General features: G+C 37.2%; 1 protein-coding gene across 1 annotated transcript in view; it reads left to right on the plus strand.

Annotated features, from left to right (window-relative positions):
* LOC139744171 (small G protein signaling modulator 1-like) overlaps positions 1-21,384 on the plus strand; it is a 136,709-nt gene that overhangs the window by 83,226 nt on the left and 32,099 nt on the right. The window contains exons 7-10 of the mRNA XM_071654625.1: positions 433-587; positions 2,601-2,738; positions 11,882-12,015; positions 18,339-18,383. Coding sequence (XP_071510726.1) covers positions 433-587; positions 2,601-2,738; positions 11,882-12,015; positions 18,339-18,383 — 472 coding nt within the window. The remainder of the gene's footprint in view (positions 1-432; positions 588-2,600; positions 2,739-11,881; positions 12,016-18,338; positions 18,384-21,384) is intronic.

The following is a 21,384-nucleotide window of genomic DNA, read 5'->3' on the forward strand; positions in this document are numbered from 1 at the left end:
ACCAAAAAAAAAAGTTAGCGTGGAGCCCTGATTTAGGTAATGATTTCAAATTCTGTGCATGTTTTATTCTCAATAGTTTCCCTTAACAATCACAAAGCTTGTGAAAGGCTTGATCTTTGACAGTACATTACAGAAACGATCTACTGTATTTACCATACATTTAGTGAGTCTAAATTTTCATGAATCGGGACTTCCCGATGATTTCGCGAGTGGTTAAATTCACGATTGTGGAGTACTGTACTTAACAGAGAAATGTATATATGTGTGTCACATTCATATCATGATCAGATTCATTATTTTTGCGTGTCTAATTTCGTGAATAGCACCTGACTCGTGAAATTCGCGAAAATAAAAATTTCGCAAAATATTCGGCGTATACAGTATTGCGTCCATGTGTGACATCGTCCCATGCTTTTGCCTAATACCCTGCAGTTGGACCGTGTGCCCTAGACTACTCCAAGATGAAGACGGCTGACCATTACTGGACAGACCCCCCAGCTGATGAGCTTGTCCAGAGACATCGAATACACAGTGCAGGACCTGGGGTCACTTCGGGGGCTAATTCACCCAGGAGACCTGGTTTACAGGTGGGGGGCCACTTCTGCTTTACTTACTGCTGTCGGTAGAAATAATGATTTTGAATAATTATATCATTTGATATTAGTTATGATAATAGCAATAACAGTGATCAATACAATAGAATTGTTAATAGCAGTAATCATTAATGATTAGAATGATAACAATAATTGTGTAATTAGCAAAGCAATAGTAACTATGATATTAAAAGAGTCATAAAGGACATTATACTTTTTGCATTACTTTTGACATATCTCTGTTGAAGTCTCTGTAATAGAAATATTACACGGTATTTTGTGATTTTTTTCTTTCTTGGGATAAATGATTAGGATCCACATATTTGTGAGTGAACAGAGATAGTTACTACAGAATAAAATCTTTCAGTAGACATAAGCATCATTTCTTGATGTTATTCCCTCTGAATTCAGTGAGGTTTGATATCCAAAATGGGCCTTTTAGTCTCACAGCATGAGCTATTCTTTCTTTGTCATTATACAGTGAATCATACCTAAGGTACTAAAACATGTACTGTAAAAGTGGATATTTTCGCACGAGTAATTCTTTGCGCTTGGACGGGTAAGATGAATTTCACATGTTTTTAATTCCGTGAAATCAGGATGTTGACTACTGGAACATATGGCATGCAAAAATATTTGCATGCTTATATTTTTGCGCTAGCTTCTGGTTGCGCGAAATGTGCAAAAATTTCCACACGGCGATAATTTCCACTTTTACAGTATGCACTTTTATTTTACAATCAGACTTTTGCAATGATAATTCCAGTAATTAGTATGACAAATTACAGGTGTAAACAGTTTTCATCAGATCTGTTTGAAACATGCTGATCTATATCTGTTTTTGTGAAATATCACCCAAGTGAAAACAGATCCTCCCCCCTAAACAAAAAAAAAACAACCCAAAAATCAATTTTCCACTGCTATTTTTGTACCCGACCAGCAGTTTTAACCGAGAGAGCACAGCTGTCAAGCCAAACGAGATAGAGAGTATATCCTATTGTTCGTGTCCCAGAAAAGACACAATAGAGTCTCCTTTCACTGCTTCATTTATCAATCAAACGAGAGGAAAAAAATACCACCCCCTCACAGTTCTACAATGTACAGTAATGATCACTTTATCAAATATGATGAGGAGTATTAGCAAAGATGCAGGCTTCGTTTGAAATAGTTAAAAAAAACCACTAAATGTCAATGATATGTTTTAATTTCTCTTCAATTGATTTTACTGCATTTTTAAAAAATATAATCAAGAGATTCACATGCACTTTCCCTAAAATAAGCGTCATGCTGTTGTTGAACATGTGCTCCTTTGTAAAGCAAGGCCTCTAGAGCAAGACTGCCCATCATACTGCAGGGCTTAGGACACAGAATTTTCTGTTCAGCAATATGTAAATATGTTGAAATCTTAAAATAGGTATGTCTAGTCAAGTGAAGATAACCTAGTTTTAAACTTCAACTTACAATGATCTGCATGCATCAAAGAGGCAATTTGTAATACTACTTTAACTTCTGACCATTCGAGCATTGCGAATTAATAAGGGTTTCTGGGATGAACACTCTACTAGGGCTTCTATAGCTCAGTCAGTAGAGCACCTGGCTACAATCTGGAGGTCTCGGGTTCGCATCCCGATGGAATCCCATATTCTTTGCTTATTTTTTCACTAATAAATTGTTTTGTAGTCTCTGAGGATTCAACTTATCTGACGAGTTAGCCTCACATCAAGCCTGTACCACTGTGTCTTCCAGAGAATGTATTTTACAGTCTTTGAATAGATATATCACATCTTCCTCCAATGATAGACTCTTCAAACATTTGATCACTGTACAATAATCTACATGCCAGAGGTCCTTTGTTTTGTTTTATAACTTCTGACATCACAAATTATCTTAGATGCTACCGATATTTCAGACATGAGTGTAATTGGAAATTTGCAGTATTCATCTCATTGCTCCCTCCTCCTCCTCCCCTTTATTGACCTCTGACCCTTTGTTGACCTCCGACCCCAGGTCAAGAGGACAGCTACGGGTACGACACCAGAGGAGCACTGCCGGACACCGGTCTCGGCCCGAGACTACGTGGAGTCTCTGCATCAGAACTCGAGGAGCACACTTCTCTATGGAAAGAACAACGTCCTTGTCCAGCCGGTAAGTTCAGACATTCAGATATTGGTCCTGTCGTTGCCCATAGCAACCACTTTGTGCACGATGTCAATGGCACTTTGAGGGCATGGTCCTTAGAGGGGTGGAGATTATCACAGCTACCTGGCAGTCATTTCTTCATGTCCTGAGACTTCTTTCCTTTAAACAAGTGTTGTTCACTGTCAACCACTTCTTAGTCGGTATTATGGTGGAAAATGGAAGATTGTAATTGAAGGTATTTGATTGTAATTGAACATAATTTCAACAGAATCTAATGCAGACAGGAGTTGATTAAATGATTATCATAGTTAGCAATTCACGCTTCATCTTGCATCGAAGAAAAAAAATCAACTTGTAGACAGGGGAGAGAATACTTCAGTTTAGTTCTTCTTTTAAAGATTTTATCATTTTAATAGCAGTTAGCAATGAAATAATGCTGAATTCTTTGCTATGTCATCTGTCAATGCTTCAGTGTCAAATCCAAGAGGATGTGAATGTAGAATGGCAGTGTAATCCACTCGGGACCACTGTCTTGAAAATCTATTCACCGTGTACATAAATATGTTGCCGACGGGACTGGAACGGTTAATGGCGAAATATTCCAGATGCTCACTTGGTACAAGTGTATCACTGTCCCTCCCTTGACCTCAAACACACAGCAGATGTGATCTGGTAAAGCTAGGCAACTCTCTAATCCAGTTTGGATGATATTGGTCCGTTGTTCGAGAGATAATTTTCACATGGCTGTCAATGTCGGCGACCTTGAAAAGAATAAGACGTACGACAGCATAACTTTTTGCACATTTCATGTGACCAGAAGCTGGTGCGAAAAGAAAATCAAGTGAATATTTTTGCATGCCATATGCTCAGTACTAGTAATGGATGCCCTGATTTTATGGAATTAAAATCACTTAATTCATTTTAACCAACCAAGCGCAAAAAATTACTCATGTTAAAATTTCCACTTTAACAGTAAACGTGCTTCTGGTAGAGATGTCGCAACACATAATTCATGGCTGCAACACTACCGTTTAGATGAGACTAGGTTTATTTTGGGTGAAATCTCGAAGGTATTTGATGGGTGTGATGGGACATTAGAGAAGGTTTCATTCCTCAAGTTCAGACGAAGAGAATAGTTGAACTGGAAATTTTGCCAAGGCCTTTTCAAAATGTCAACTGCCCTCTTCAAACAAATCCCTCGGAAATTTGAAGGCCTCGGCAAAGGAGGAGACTGGCTTTTTAGAGGAGAGTCTATTTGTTTGTTTTTTTTTTGGTTTTTTTTTTGTGTGTGTGAAATGGAAAATCAAAAAAATATGCTGCTGGTCAAGGCAGTCTGATAATGTCGTAGGTGTCGACTGGCAGGACACGCTATGCAGTGCTGTGGTGTGGTGTGTCTGCTTAGGTGTTTGTTGTGTGTGTCCGAATTAGTCGCTTGTAAGTCTGATGGCTGCATTTCCAGAGGGCAGTTTGGGGAGTGCGATCCCCCTTCGTGCTTTACACTGAATTCCGCTTCACTCGGCCATCGTCGACGCCGAGAGCCATTTATTCAGATGAGAGGAAACTACTCGGAGAATCTATTCCTTTACTACCCTTGTATTTCATTAGTTATGCTGTCTTTGTTGATGTTTGAACACTGCAGTGGGGCGATACAAAGCCTCATTGTTGATTATCATAGTAAATTACATCTCGACACATTTACATGATCAACCTGTATGTGCTTGTGCGTTTATGTGTGTTGGGGTTTCTACAGATTCTTATGTACATTAAAGGTATGGTAATCATAAACTGAACAGGTATTGCAGCATTAACATTGTGCTAAATTGATGATATGTTGATATTTTTTTTTTGTATTGATTTTACTACTTTGATGATGTAATTAGGAATTTGTTTTGCCATAAAGTGATATTAAAGGTATTATAAATCAACACAAATAAACATGCATTTGCACCACATCTAGGTCCTTTATCAAATCTGCTAGTTTATTGATGATCGACACAGTCCATATCAAAAAAGCCAATGCTGTTGATTAGCCATGGTTTCCATTCTTCAGGCATGGTCCATAGCTTAGATACCATTCGATCCTCATAAACATGTCTGACACTATCCACCAATAAAAGAAATTTATTTTGAGAATTTAATTTTGAAAAGAATCAGTTCTTTTGCAGAATAGATCCTGGAAAAGTCAGAAGACTTCAGGCAGAAACTCATTTTTCTATCACATCAACCAACTGATGTCCTTCTCTGTCTAGCTTGTACAGCAAAATCTATTCAAGTTTTCAAATATATGCGAGTAGCATCAGTATTGATGATGCTTATTGCTTAATCAGCCCCTTTAATAGGGCTGATCAGTTTACCTAAGATCAGACATAGCTGATCATACCTTAGCAACATCCCAGCCAAGAGTGGTTAATGAATAACCCGGAAAAAAGAAGCCTCTCTCTCTCTCTCTCTGTCTCTCTGTCTCTCTCTCTTTGATATCATTTTCTGGTATCCAACATCATCATGTATGGCCATCACAGTGTAGCCTCAATTCCAGGTGTTTGGAACATATTATGCAAATGATGCACAGGTGAGCAAGCATTAGTCGAGATGCAGTGAACTGGAGGGTCTTTGCGATAGTGAAACATGCATGGGGCGCAGCGGAGTGCATGTTGCACAACATTGTGAATACCCAAGAGTGAGCTGCATTTCCACTGACATCCAAACTTAAACCTGTGCATTATATGTTTTACAAAATGGTTTTATGAACTATTTTTTATTTACCTTTATGGGTAAGTACCATTCGGCTACATGAAAAATTTGCTTTTGGAAAAGTTAAGATGTCTGAAGAAATGTTCCAAGCACACTGGTACTAAACATGAACTTGTTTACGATGAATAGGTGATTGAGTGTATGCTCGTAACTGACTGAGTGCGCATTGCTAAAGTTTGCTAGTGTGATGTTATTGATTGAGACTATATAAAGCCACAGTCACTTGAGTATCTCTGAGTGGTCATTAGTACATGGTCAATGGTAAAAACTAATACCCGCTGGGCATGTTAGGCAAAATAGAAGACTTATCACGTGATTGCTCTCAACCAATCATTTGGTTAGGGTCAATATAAGTACCATTTTATAAATCATGATAGCCAGTCATCAATAGTTTGAAGGTCCGCAGTATATGCCAGTGTAGCTGGTGCATCATATTGCACAGTAACAAGTGCTTTTAGCCACTGAATGAGAGGCTCTTGACATGAATTTGATATATGGGGGGTGGGTAGAAAGCAGTGACAGATATACAGGAGGCTTGGTCTGTCTATCTGTCTGTCTTAGCTATGTGTGTGTGTGTGTGTGTGTGTGTGCCTATATTTTGTCATACACAGCATACCAGTAGGCAATATTGTTTCAAAATTACATGATTGCCTGGTTGTTTGAGTTCAGCAATAACCAAGATGTTTTGAGGCAGCTTTGAATATGCATTCATAAAAGAAGTTTTAAGTGGCATCACATTCAAATTATTCAAGATTTAAGATTCAAAAACTTATATTGTGTGATGAAGAAAAAATGCAGAAATTCGCTCTCCACTGGCATGTACTTACTACTCAGCTCTGCATCAATTTATGTGTTGTGTAAAAGCAGCTTGTGTTGAACAAGAACATTATTTACCATGAATGAAAACTGTGGTATCTAGGCTCAGATGTCAAACTTTTAGTTTTTTGTTTAAATTCAGGTCACACTTTTTTCCATGTTAATTTGGGCAACTATTCCTACTTACCGGTGTGTAGATGTGTGTTCTCTCATTTGTGATTGCATCCTTTTCTCACTCAAGTGTAGATTAATTGAATCAGAAACTTGATTTAGTATTATCTAAAAACCCATATGTCTGACAGATCTGCAATGACAATTATAATGATGGCAGCTGTAGCCAAAACTTGAAGTGTTTTTCCTAGATTAATTCATACAGAATCATTCATTGCTACTTTACTGTCATAGTTCAGTGTCACTTTATTTGGACTCTTAGTTACCTGGAAGTTGTGGGGTTTTTTTCCCCTCTCTGGTTATTGATGAGTACTGTTCCAGTATGTAATCGAAGTATGCTGCTGAAATGTGTCTGCGTAACACATGAAAATCACTATAATTGCCTTACCATGAGCGTGTAGATTTTCTCTCCTCGATTCATCAGTCCAGAGTCTGCAAATGTTATTTCCTCCTTATAAAATTGATTATTTTTCTATTTGGATTCTTCTTTGATTGGATTTTCTTTTTCCCTTGGGTCACTGACATTGTTTCCCAATGTAATGTGACTATGCTGCTACAGTAGAGCCTCATGAATACACAATCATGATAATGATGATAACTTTACCAAGAGCTTAAAGTTTCTCCCCTCAATTTGTTTTTAATAATATCCGATCCAGATTTAGTAGATGATGCCCCTTCCAGACTAAATTTAGATGTGATTCTAAATTTGGACTCTAGTTATAAACAGTAAGGATTGAAAAGCACTGATTTGCTAAAAGTTTGAATCTCTGGTCATTGACACTGTTCTCTCGTGTGATGAAAGTACACATATATGTTTGTTAAAATTTGCCCCCATGAGGTTTAAATAACCCCCAAACCAAAATGATGTTAGAAACTTTTCAAGCAATTATATCTGACTGTAAGTAGAGTGCTCTTGTTCATTATGCCTAACAATAGCTGATTATGCACAGACAATAGCAGTGCCCCTGACTCATTGCATAACCCACTGAATCATATTTTTTTCTTAGTTTGGAAGCCCCCAAGTTATGGCTGACATGAGTTATAGTGTTTTGAAACTGATAGGTCTACATATATAACTTGTTAGTGGATCTCTAGAGGAAGAATATCCAGTGATAAGAATACACAAGCTCACTGGCTTATTTTGTCAGGTATGTAGGAATCACATAGTAAACTGGAGAGGACATCTGTATTTGATATTTTTGAAGGGGTTTTGCATTGGGGAACGTTTTAATAGAAACAAGCATGTGATTTTTTTAATGAAGTTTTCTGATCAATGCCCAAAATGATAACATAATCCAGTATTGCTGTACACAGTGACAAATTTACAAAATTTTATCATTAACTTTTAGCAGTAAACACAAAAATATCCTTTGTGTCTTTGTTCTGGTCACGAAAACATACACCACAATAATTCTTTTGTTTGTGATAATTATTATCACAAACAAAAGAAGATTAAATACAATGGGAACCTGTGTTTATTAAAAGAAAGCCCAACAAGCCCTTCCCTGCCCCTCCTAAATACACAGTACTGCACACACGCTCACCGGTGCACACACACAAGGATATACACTGTATACATTTCACTAAATACATCTGTACAACCAAGCATGTAGAAGAGTTGATGCACAAACAAACAGGTGTCTGCAACAGCTTGTTTAATGTAAATTCCTGCATACCTGTGACATGAGTAATCTTTAAGGAATGAACTCAGTTTTATACATCAAGGTACAGGTGTATGGTCAGGTGCATGGTCAGTATATAGTCTTAATGCCTTCCCATGTAGTGTGTGTATGTGTGTGTGTCAGCGAAAACTTTCATCAGGTTGGAAGTGCTTGTCTTTGCCCGATGGTAGTCAAGTGTAATTTTAGATTACATGATTCTATATGCCTCTATGACCAATTTTTGTGAGTATCCTCAATTGACTTTAATAGTCATAAACTTACTCTACATCTGCTGGTACCTACCTACATTTGTGACAGTGCATCGGTATTTTTTTTTTTTTAATCACAAAATTGAAGGGTACATAACATTGTATGATTTGGGCACTGCAACGTTTCATCCACATTACAAATGAGAAACCACGAGATTATTAATCTGTGACAGAAACATCAACTCCAGCCTACATCCTTTCATACTCATTATTTCAATTTTAGCATTTTGAGGTGCGCATTTTTGAAAATCATCACCAAAAGCACATCATGAAGTAGATTTTTTTTTTTTCAAATTTATAAATGAAAATTATACACCAACCACCACCAAAATGTCTGGTAAAACTGGCAGTTGCAATGGTGTTGGACGCTGAGAGTTGTTAGATTAGACAGCCTGTTGCAAACTGAGAAAAAAATTGGGATTTTTTTTTTTTTTTGAATGAGGTGAAGCCAATACAATTCAGCAAAAGCTAGGCAACGTCAGTCTTTATTCAACCCCCAACTGTTGCTTGGCAACACAATGACATCATCAACCCACTACTTTCTCCAAACTGTTCGAATCCTCATCTTATCAAATTGCATCGTGATCTATGGACATTGTATGCAATCCCACATTTTTTAAAGAATTGTCATTTTCCCTTTTCATCGGGCATGGATGTTTATCATATCCAGGATGATTACATAGACACAGCTAGAGAAGTTGAATTATCTTCTCCCGACAGCCGAAACCCAAGCAACAAGACGAATGACCTTTTGAAATTATTTGCAATGCATGGAGAGCGTTGTGCTCATTTCATTACATTTGTGCCCGGATGATAATAATTGTATTCCCCATACCATACAGCAAGTATTGCATCAGTGCGGTGGCATTCATATTTTCACTGGTGCATAGCTGCAGTTGACCAAAGCCAAACAGACAATTTAAAAGCTGTTGGTTCAACCCGTAAGCTGGGTGACCAGAAACAAGACCCTCTTTAAACCCCTTATGTATCGTTCTACCATAACATTTATTTTGTCAGCATTTTTGGCATTTCCAGTTTATTCGAGATTTCAAAGATTTGATTAGAGAAAAAAAATACTTTCAAGTTTTAGCAGCTGCTGCCCATTTTTTTTGTATTTTGTATTTTTCCTGTGATAAATGAGTACATCTCACATATTCCTTTTATACTTAGTGAAAGTTGTGGCTACTATCCCAGTGATCATGTAAAATGAAACAGGCTGAATTGTATGGTAAAAACTACATAATGTTACACATCAGTATAGTGATATGATAATATATTGATCGTATATGATAGGAGTATGAGCTATAATAGGAGAATGAACTATATGTAGTCTTTGTAAATACATGGTGCTCAGATCGCATTGTCATTTTAAGAGATGTTCGTTTATGGAAAGTACTCTATAAATTTCCTTGATACATGAATATGAATAGGAGAAATGTCACAGTTTCTTCGTCAGCTGCAATGGTAATTTGATCCACTTACTACTTTATTACATAGCAAACATTAAATTTTGCAGATGAAGTTTCGTTCTGTTGCAAAATATGGCAGGTACTTCTTGTCAGGCAGAGATTATCAGTGAAATAAATTTTATGAAAACATCAAAATACTTTGTTGAAATAAATTAAATATAATTTCAATATATATGTGTAAGCAGATGATATGCAAATGGACAGAAAGAAAGGAAGAAGAAGCAGGTTGGGAATGGAGGGAGGAATAAAGAATAGATGGATAGATAGATGGAAAGACAAATGAACAGATAGGGAGAGAAAATGAGAGAGAGATATGTTAAAAGAGAAAACAATAAAGCAGGCAGACGATATGCAAACAGAAAGACAGAATAATGAGTAATCGAGCAAAAAAAAAAAGAGAAGCAGATGAAGAATGGAAGGAGGGGAGAAATGATAGACAGATAGATGGATGAATGGATAGATGGATGAATGGATAGATGGACAAATGGATAGATGAATGAATGGATAGATGGATGAATGGATAGAGAGAGGATGAATGGATAGAGAGAGGATGTGCCGAGGCGTGTTGACATTTAATCAGTGCTTGTTGTAGACTTGCCTCCTTCCCATCACTGCTGCAAAGGTATTGTCTTTGTGAAATCTGTGAATGCCTCCAGGGTACGCTTACTGCAGATTGATAGAGTATTGTTATCCTTTGCATGATCTGAACCCCATTTTAAACTGAAAAAAAAGCAGGTGATACTAAAATGTTGAAATTTTCACAGCAGGGATAAAAATTTGCATCAATTTAAATCATTTATATTTCCCCAAACTAAAACCGTATATATCATGTATTTTTGCTGGTTTTCCATTTTCAGAACTTCCAAAAGAGTCAGGTGCTATCAATAGCAAATTTAACCCTTTGAGGATGGGTTGACTTCGCTGCAACACACATTTCCCATAGATGCTTGTCTGAGCATACTGGAGATGCGCCCTCAACGGGTTACTAACATGCAAAAATATTAGCTCTGATCCTGACATGAATGTGATGTGAATGTCTACATGTTGTAGTACATAACAGTACAAATACAACATGTATATAGCACGCAAATATAATTGTGCACCTGTGTAACTGATTTTTGTATGTGTACTATGACATTGTAACTAATGACAGGTATTGTGAATGTCTGGTCTATCTAAATGATCATGGAATTATTTTGGGAAAAATCATAGTACCTTAAATTCTCGGTGCCCCCTTTTTTTTTGTAAGTTTATAGCATTTTTGTTTTAAATGCAGGATTGCTAATATTGCTTCCTGAAAATGAGTGAATGATATTGATTTCTCTGCCCATAAATGTGCTAGTGAAAATTACCACTCCCAAGATTGTGAGGAAATCCCTCTCCCGATATCCTGGTACTACATTACATTCCCTCTTCTATTCTCTTCCTTATTACTAATTTATTCATTATTCTTCTTTCTCATGTGATTACTGTGTAAGTGTACTAGAAGTTGGCATTTCATTTTTTTTTTAATTTTAGACTTTTAATGTATTCATACAGCACATGCACAGTTTTTCTTCTTTTATACTTAAAATTCACTATTTCACATGTCCATATGTATGTTATTGATTGTATTCAAATCATTTTCAGCTGGTGGAGGCCAATATTCAATTATTTTTTATAATAGATGAATAAATGAAATGAAGTGAAATGAAATGAAAAGTACACACACAAATGAGGAAGTGTTTTGTATACAGTCAAACCTGTCTATAGCGGCCAACCAAGGGAGACGGAAAAAGTGGCCGCTATAGACAGGTTATTTAACATGCTTTTTCTCTTGGAGGGAATTGATTTTAGTAGTCGTATATGGCAGGTGGTCGCTATACATAGGTGGTCACTAAGACAGGTTTGACTGTACATGTATGTTTATATATATATATATATATATCAATAGCAGACATTCCATGAAACACGTCAAGATAGGTGCTCCTTATGTATTTGTGTTCCTTTGATCTCACGTTCTGTCAATCCAGAAAGAGGACATCGAGCAGATTCCCGGCTACCTATCCCTCCATCAGACGGCCCTCCATCTCACCATCAAGTGGACCCCCAACCAGCTCATGAACGGGGGCGGGGTGGAGGAGACGGAGTCGGAGAGTGACAGAAGGTAAAGACCACGCCCGTTCCCCATCAGCCAAAAAAAAAAATTCCTCTCAATTTAGAATTGAGATGTTTCAGGATTATGTTTCCTTGATTCCTTGCGTGAAGTGATTGTTGTCAAAAGCATTGGTAAGCTGTCTCCATGCTTAGATTTTTCCTGCTCACCAATCAGGTACAGTGCATCACCATGCCACAAGGTCAATCAATTCTTTATCAAATAATCAATCATCTCAATGAATCAGTCAATCAGTCAATCAATCTACCAACCAATCAATCGTTCAATCATCTCATCATTCACTCAAGCAATCAATTAATCAATCAATCAAGCGATCAGATTATTGGTCAATGGAGCAGTAATTCAATCCATTCAACATTCATTTATGGCACTTGTTCACTCAATAAATAAAGCAAGTGAATTCAAAATCAATTATTCTATTTTTTTTTACAGAAGCAGATATCATGTAAGCTGCCATTAATAACAAGTTTCTGTCACTAGCAATCAGTCATTAGTATAAATCCATCCAGCTTTTTATTTCATTAAACCAGTCACCGATGCATTCATCATTCAAAGGGCAGAAGAATTGCAGTGCTTTTAGTGCAGTTCTTTTAGTGTCAGCATCAAGCAGTGACCCTGATTTTATTGTAGGAATACATTGCAATGTGTACATCAATCCCTTTGAGCTTTTAAAAACCTATCAGCCTTTGCAAAGCTGCAAGAGACTGTTTTGTCTAAATCTCCATATTTCATATTTCTACCAACCAGATCAATACATATCATGAAATAACTCATACTGTCTTCTTGCATCTCCATAGTTGTGAAGTTTTGTTGTTTTTGCTTTAGGCTTGTTAAAAAAAGAAAGAAAGAAAAAAATGTAGCTCATTTGGCAGGTAATCTAGCAAATCAGGTAATGGGCCGTGTGATGAATATCTTTGTGAGAGATATCTATCAGGCATGAATTACATGAATTGAATTTCAAAATGCCATGATTATCTGTAAATCACCTCTCATCAAATCAGAGCAATTTGACAAGTTTGAGCTCACTCTTCAACTCAAGCAAGAAGATGAGTAATATATTCACTTTTTTTTTTCAAATCAATCTAAAAAAAATTCATGCCACCCACTCTTCCTAACTAGAAAGCCAGACATATACAAAACAGACAGACAAACACACAGAAAGTCACACATACACATGACGAGGTAGAGAAGGAAAGAGATTTTGGGACAGAAAGGAGCAAGGACGGACAGAGAGAGCGAGCTGAGAAAATGAAAGAAACTTTTAAAAGGGAAAGGAGGGGAGGGATTGGGGAAAAAAAAAAGAGAATCATGACATTTTCTGGCGAGCGACGAGATGCGGGGTGAGAAAATGTGGTAAACACGTCTATTTATAGTCGCAGCATTCAGAATCGTCGATAATTCTCCGCAGGAAACAGGCAGCAGCAGGGAAGACGAAGAAGAAGAAGAAAAAAAGGGCAAACCATATGTTTCGTCGGAGGACAAGAATGCCATTTGCTTCTCCTCGAACCGGAGAAACAGTCCAAATCTTTGTACATTACCTGCGGTGATTAACAGTCGAACGGAACCCTGATGAATTTAGTTGAGGCATATTCTTTTTTTTTTTCATCATAAAGCTCTTCCTACTGTATGTAGATTCACCCTCCCTTGTTGCGTCTGAGTGTTATTTTATTTTATTTTTTTTTCGTTTTGTTCTTCCTGCTTGAATTTCCATGAAAAGCAGATAATATGGCAGGCTGTGGTGCCGTGATAGTTCTGAAGTTACTCTGTGCTCTTTTGTAGAGATGATCTATCTCCTTGCAAGCTCACCCAGGGTCAGATTAACACTTTGATGAAATTTTCCATCAAATGAGAATCGGCAGGAAGAAATCGCCATGGAAACCATACAGATTTAGCGCCCTTCTAATTGGTCTCAAGTGACAACCAGCAATGAGTAAAACAAAATATTCTGATGCATGCTCTCGTAGCAGTTACTTTAAAATCTGACAAAGCAGATCATTTTCTTCCAATATAAATCTTTTAGGTCTCTCTTTTTCCTTCTCAATCAATAACTTTGCAACTTATATTTGTGCTATGTTTCGAAGAAAGACTTGTTGTTAGAGTGCATAATTTTTTTTCCCCCTGTACTGCATGCAAGGTTACTGAAAATATGTCCTTCCATAGTGCTCATGTACCTGGAATAGTTTCAAATTAGACTCGCATGCATGTTTTGATGGATCCTAATCATCCATCATTCAATCTTGTAGTTCTTCAGGCCTACGCAGCACCCAAAGTACAAAATATTTTCGTTCAGGGGAACTGAATCCAGCTTGTTGTTTTCCCTCATTAGTACAGTCTTATTTTCCAACAACTCAGGCATCAATCTTTTTTTTGGGGGGGGGGGATGGGATGAAAAGTTTACGTATTTTATGTCTCTGTTGCAGTCGACAGACCTTGGTGTGTTCATTAGGATCCCATGTTTTGTTCATGTCACCGCTTTACTGCTGCCCACGTCAAAGAGAGAGAGAGAGATAGAGAGAAAGAGAGATATATAGATATATATACGATGGGAGAGAGAAGCACACTGAGACCAACAATTGTACAAATGGCTCATATCGGCCAATATTGTGAGCAGGAAGCAGGCAGAAAATGGAAGTAATCAGATCCAAATGTCACAGAGATGGGGGGGGGGGGGGGGGAGGGGTTTTCATATCTACCCCCGCTTCAGTAGATTCATCACATTGTTATGTTTTTCACAAAATACATGGGAGTACATGTATCTACATCTGGGTTTTTCTTTTAATAAAATAAATCTTTTTTTTTCTCCCTACCAAATTTAATCTCACAGTGCTTTTTTCCCATACAAAAAATATTTTATCCATGTTTATCCATTTAAGGAAATATGTGTGGACATTTCTATTGGAGAATAGTTACAAATCTGCAGAGTGATTCAATGGATGGTTATACACAAATGCAGCAGAGTTTGTACATTTGTTCTGTTACAGGGTATTCATTTGCCAATCGTCATAGTCTCCTGTTTACCATTTCATTTATCCCTTTCACAAAATAGTTTTGGAGGTTTGTTTTTTCACTTCCTTTTTTTTTGGGGGGGGGGATAGAATGAGGGAGAATGTTCACAGAACGTTTATTAGTAAATGTGTTAGATAGAAGGTGAACATTTTTTGATAACAATTGACTGAAGATTTTCTTCCTCAGCTCTTGATGAGAAATCTTTGATTGATGTTTGCAAGAACCAATGGAGCTTGCGATGAATTTCTTGCTGTAAACATATAAATGATCATCACTGGCAAATGCTGGTATATGTCATACTGCAGATGATATTTAGGATTAACCAGCAATTATGCTGTTGAGCATAAATGCAAATTATGCATACTGTCAGAAGTGTTTTCTCCCCTTTTGTACAAATTAGTTTTCTTTTATTTTCAATATCTGGTACTTACTGTTTTAATACAAAATTGGAGGGGGCGGCAACTTTATCCCAATGTCAAGTTATGCTTTAGGTGGGTTTGGGGAGGAGTAGGTGAGAAGAGCTCAGAATTGGAGAACCAAGCTCTCTCGATGATATGAAGCTTGTGTGAGATTTCATAAACCATTGCGAGCTACGGGAATCCTCGAGTGGGTTGCTCCAGCCGTATAATGGGAGTTGACCTGCATCCAGGCATGCCCAGCCCCTCGTGAAGTAGGGCATCCCAAATCATGGTGGCATCATGTCACGACCGTGGCCCAGTAACCCATCAAACCGGGGGAGATGTGCTTTGCCGAGAGCCGTGTGCGCACCCCCATCTCCATGTAGGACTCCTCGGGTTTGATTGCCGCGGGCCGGTAAACACTCTGCGAGATGTTTCACCCCCGTTGGTTAATGCTGTATTGTCCCTGGGTGGCGTGGATGTGAATCAATCACGTTCTCATGAAGGATTACCGCACAACCTAGATTCCGTCGGTTCAAATTATATATAGGTTGACCTCGTCTTGCTACACGTCGTAGAACGATTTCTGTGCTTGGTGGAAAAAACAACAAATCATGCTCCAACCACAAAAGAAATTGAACATCTGGGGCCCTTTATGTAAACATTTTTTTTGGAAACAACTGCAACTTGAATAGTGGGACACCATGTTGACAGCCATGCAGTAAACAATCAGCTGTGAGCGTCCAAGTTTGAATTTAATGTGATAAGTTGCAGTTAGAGCAAATATTACACGACACTAACACCAAGACCCAATCTACTACGTATATTAATCACATTTTTTTTTTGTAATGAAATAAACACATAACCAAGCAATGATGACCACATATACATGAAATTATCCACACACTTAAGAACACAAACACATCATCACATTATCAGTTTGATTTTTTTTTTTCACAACCTAGAACATTAGAGTCTCTTCCATCACACACCACTTACCAGTACATGATCTGACAGCATGCAACAATTCATGTCTTGTGTAATGCAAGATATGAAATGGTCGGACAAAACGCAAATATGCATGGAGTGTAGAGATCTCTCATGTGTGCCCCATAATCTTGATTGACAAAATAACACAATGCTTGGTAGAATTTGTATAGAGATAGCAGAAAATAGAGGTAAGTTGTTGGAAGCCATTCTATCCTATTAATTTGTCATAGCTTTTTCTGATGAAACACATTCTGGAATGCTCTTAGTTCTTTTTGTAAATGAATGATTTGATGTTCTCGTGTAGATTAGATGATTGATTTTCTTCTGTCTGTCTGCCTGTACCATTCTCAATTGTGCAAAATGTTAATTCAGGTGTTCCTTGCGAAAGTTAAAGTCAATGCAAAATGAACTGAAGTGCTCGCTGTTTCTGCACCCTTGTAATGTGTTCGAGTGAATACTTGTAGATGTTGAAATGTTTTTTTTATATTCAAAGGTTTTCCACATGCATATTCACATCTGTTCAGTTGATCAATTTCTGTTGAATGTGAGATTTTCTGTGCAGGGCAATGCCAAAACGTGCTTCACAGTATACCAGTTGGAAAAACTCAGTACTATCATTCAGTCAGTGACTTAACAGATATTGTAAAATAAGACAACTGCAATGACTGATGTTTGCCATAACTGTCAAACAAAGACCTCTTCTCCCGTCATGCAGAGAATTTGAACCCCAGAACATGTCAAAAATGTCCCCCAAACTTGTTTACGAGTTCTGTGCTACCAGTTTCAGTACAATCACATGCTGCATATTGGTATGCATCGAATAGTTGATCATTTATTTCTTGTTTTTAAACATCTTAAGTGTACCTTATGAATCAAAAATAAAATCATTAGTGATGTATTTTTGTAGTCAGGTATATAAATATATATCACAATATCCTTGGTTTACCCTGTGCAGAAAGTCCACATTATTCATGTTGACAACAGTGCTGCCTGTAACAATAATTGTCTCCGATGAGGTGGTGTCTGTATTGCAGCTACACACATCCTATGTACCACCTTGTCTTTCGTTCACAATTGCTTGTTGGATTAGGGATAAATGAGATCTATTCTGTCTCGAAAAACAACAGATAGTATCCCCTCAAATCTTGCTCTTTGCCATATTTCAGTGTTGGCATGTGCGAAAAAAAAAAGTCCTCATATTGTATTCTTTAGAAAATAAGGCATTTTTAAAGGTCTCAGTGACTAGCATTCAGAGCAATTTCATGCAAAATTAAGTATAGTTGACAATGTCACTTAATTTATTCTGTTATATTGGATAACTAAATGCCATTTGATGGCATTCATAAGCTTACAGTTCATTAAGCCTGGATGCTTCTGCAAATGGACCTACTTACATAGTCAATTCATTACCACATTATTACATTTTTAAGACAAAAATCACACATTTCCTCTTATATCAAACATTCTGGCACCTGTGAGAATTGTGGGATTCTAGCTCTTTTTCCCCATAACAACTATCCTCTTCAAGGGCTGCACGATATTATGTGAAAGCTTTTCTTTTAATTATGGATTTTTTATTTTTGATTCAAAGATATTAACATGTTTTAAGATTGATAGTCAGTGTGAGGAAGTTTTGCATACATTTATAAATGTAGCATTCTGACTTGTTTGGAAAAAAAAATACATGTATTTGATGAGCAAATGCATCTCTTTCTAATACTTTCTATTGATAAATATTTTGTGTGTGGCTTGTCATAAATGATCAGGAACATATTTTTGTTTTTGTTTTTTTGTTGTGCAGTTTGTGGCTATAGATGTGCTGTGTAATATTCTGTGTGTTTATTTATTTGAAGTGTCATTTTGTTCATTTGGCTGTGTGCATTTCCCTTTAATGGTCCCTCCCCCTGTGTTTTGATGTAGGAATTCGTACTCATTCCTCATGCGAATGAATGGGAAAAGGAAAGTGTAAGTATCCCCATACTTAACTTTGGAAACAACCAAACTAAAACTGAATCGAACTAATATCTCAACTATGGAATGCTCAACTAACCTCGGCTTTGCACATTTCCATGTGGCTAACACCCCACGACTGAAATGCTAGATGGGATCATTCTACAGTTTTTTCGGTCATGATTTTTTTTTCTTAGTTTTTGGATTCATCTCTTGGGTGGTGGCTTTATGTTTGTTGATTCTTCTTTTCTTTGGCCATCCTTAACCTGGTTACCATGACTACTGTTAACTCATGATTACACATGATAAACAGTGTGATAACAGTCAAAATAGTTCTCTGGGTGTACCAATATTCCTCTCTATGTTTTTTTTCCCCCTTATTTTTTTATTATTATTATTTTTTTTAGTCGGGGCAGTGTTAGATGTATCCATTCATACCCTAACTGTCACTTTCATTTCTCGAAGGAATTACTGCTGTGGGCTTTTGGTTCCTACAGCTTTTGTGGTTCATTATGGGCTAATGAAAACCTAGCTTATCATCAGTTAATTCTACTCCTTCTACAATTTCATTCATAATCATATTTCTCCCCCCCCCCTTTTTTTTTTTTTTTGCTCTCTCACCATCAGTGGAGTTAATGTGGTAAACTTTCCTATCTTAATTATCTGCCTGTGGGTTTTGTTGGTTTTTTTCATATATTGAAGTCAAGTTTTTTCTTCTCTCCTTGTGTAAATGTATGAGTGTGCTGCTGACCATTCATTTTATGATAAGTTTGTAGATCAAGAAGCTGATGATTGCATTATGTGCAATGAAATCATATACATTCTACATCCTACACCGTGAAGAGAAGATATTCATTGAAAGCAAGGACAATGACCCTTGACATATAGTATGGAAATGCCTGGATGATTCCTTACTTGAGTGTTGAGCATGGTACGGGGTGAAGGGGGAAAAAGTGATGGAGAAGAAGAAGAAGAAGAAGAAGAAGAAGAAGAAGAAGAAGAAGAAGAAGAAGAAGAGGATGATGAAGAAGAGGAATAAGAAAAAAAAAAACAGGCTGAAGAAAAAGCACAGAAAGACAAGAAAGAGAAGAAAGAAGTAAAAGAAACGATACTTTGTGAGAGCATTGTCATTTCCTTCAATCAAATTGTGTCATTTTGGTAGCACAAGAAAAGAATGTTCTAGATTTTTATCTTCTTTTTTACCTTGAACTCATGTAGCAATACAATGAAATACATGTGATTAGAATGTTTAAAATGAACAAATTATTCCTGTTTCAATGACACACGATTCAAGGAATATATTTTGCAATATGGAGGGAAAAATTTGATGACCATGTCATATGTACCGAGGAGTGAAGGAAATGATTTATCAGGGTTTATTGTGTTATAATTAAACTATAACGTTGTCAAGATATTTTGAGATTCAATGTATTGGTTTTGGTTTTTTTTTTTTTTTCATTGCTTGCTGAATATCTAGATACTTTGTACATCAGTTTAGTTGTTGCATGTGCATGCTTGCATGTTTTAGAATTTTCGCCATTCTTCTGTGCCTGCAGCAATAGATTTTTTTGTTTGTTTGTTTAATTGCATCGCTACTTCAAATTTGCCTTGCCACTTTTTAATTCACTTTGCCACTTCTTAATTTGCATTGCCACTTTGGAATTGCCTTGCCACTTTTTAATTTGCATTGCCTCTTCTGATTTTGCTTTTCCATGTTTCGATGTATTTACTTTGTGGTTTTTTTTTCATATCCATACATGAGCTATGTTTGAATTGTTATTGGCAATACACTGAATTGCAACTCAGTCAGTGGTGTTGCTACATTATTTTATTCTAGCCCAAGTTTTGCATATGATTTCCTGATTTCCTGGAGGAAGGAAGAAGTGTATTTTCCACATAGGTTTTTATACCCCCGCCAAACGAAGTTTGAAGGGGGTATATAGGAATCAGCGGACGGTCGGTCGGGCGGTCGGTCGGGCGGTCGGGCGGTCGGGCGGTCGGGCGGTCGGTCGGGCGGTCGGTCGGGCGGTCGGTCCGTTGCAAATCTTGCGTCGCGAACTACTTCCTCAGTTTTCAACCGATTCCCATAAAACTTGGCACAGATGTGTGACTTGGGTTGTAGATGTGCAAGACGTATTTTTTGACAGTACCCAAAAGTACGTTGCCATGGTAACGGCATATTATGGGCAAAAATGGGTACAAATCTTGCGTCGCGAACTCCTCCCACAGTTTTTGATCAATTTTTATGAAATTAGGTACAGATGTTCATCTGAATATGTTAAACAGTGGCAAAAAGTGCGTTGCCATGGTAACGGCATATTATTGGTAAAATATAGGGCAAAATGCTTCATGGCAAAACTACTTTATCAGTGTTCTTCCAATTCTCATGGAATTCATATTGAATGTTTTTCTTAGGATATAGGTGAGCATGACACATTTCTTGACAGTGACAAAAAGTATGTTGCCATGGTAACAGCTCACATATTATGAGCCAAAATGATGGAAAATTTTGTGTTGCAAACTACTTCCTCAGTTTTTGCCCAATTTCCATGAAACTTGGTACAGATGTGTGCCTTTGGTTGTAGATGTGCAAGACGCATTTTTCGACAGTACCCGAAAGTACGTTGCCATGGTAACGGCATATTAATGGCAGAAGATCAAGCAAAGATCTTGCGGATTTAACTACTTCCTCAGTTTTTTGACCAAAGCTTATGAAATGTTGTTTTGACCAAAGCTTATGAAATGTTGGTTGGCGGGGGTATAACCAGTCGCTGTAGCGACATTTCTAGTTTTTTTCTTTCTTAATGAGCTTCAAATAATGCTGCTTAATCACACAAAAATCTATATATATGCAAAGAAAACAACATGCAAATGCTTGTAGAAGAGCAACAACTCAATACATCACTCTTCACAATTAGTCAAACAAACTTTGTATCTTATTATTAACATATCACTGCACCCACCCTCATCTTCTATTTCAAGTCATTTCATTTAAGCCAAGAAAATAAATGCAGTA

This window comes from Diadema antillarum, unplaced genomic scaffold, assembly GCF_040938485.1.
Source record: "Diadema antillarum isolate AM-2024a unplaced genomic scaffold, OU_Dant_1.0 seq00001143_RagTag, whole genome shotgun sequence".
Taxonomy (NCBI): domain Eukaryota; kingdom Metazoa; phylum Echinodermata; class Echinoidea; order Diadematoida; family Diadematidae; genus Diadema; species Diadema antillarum.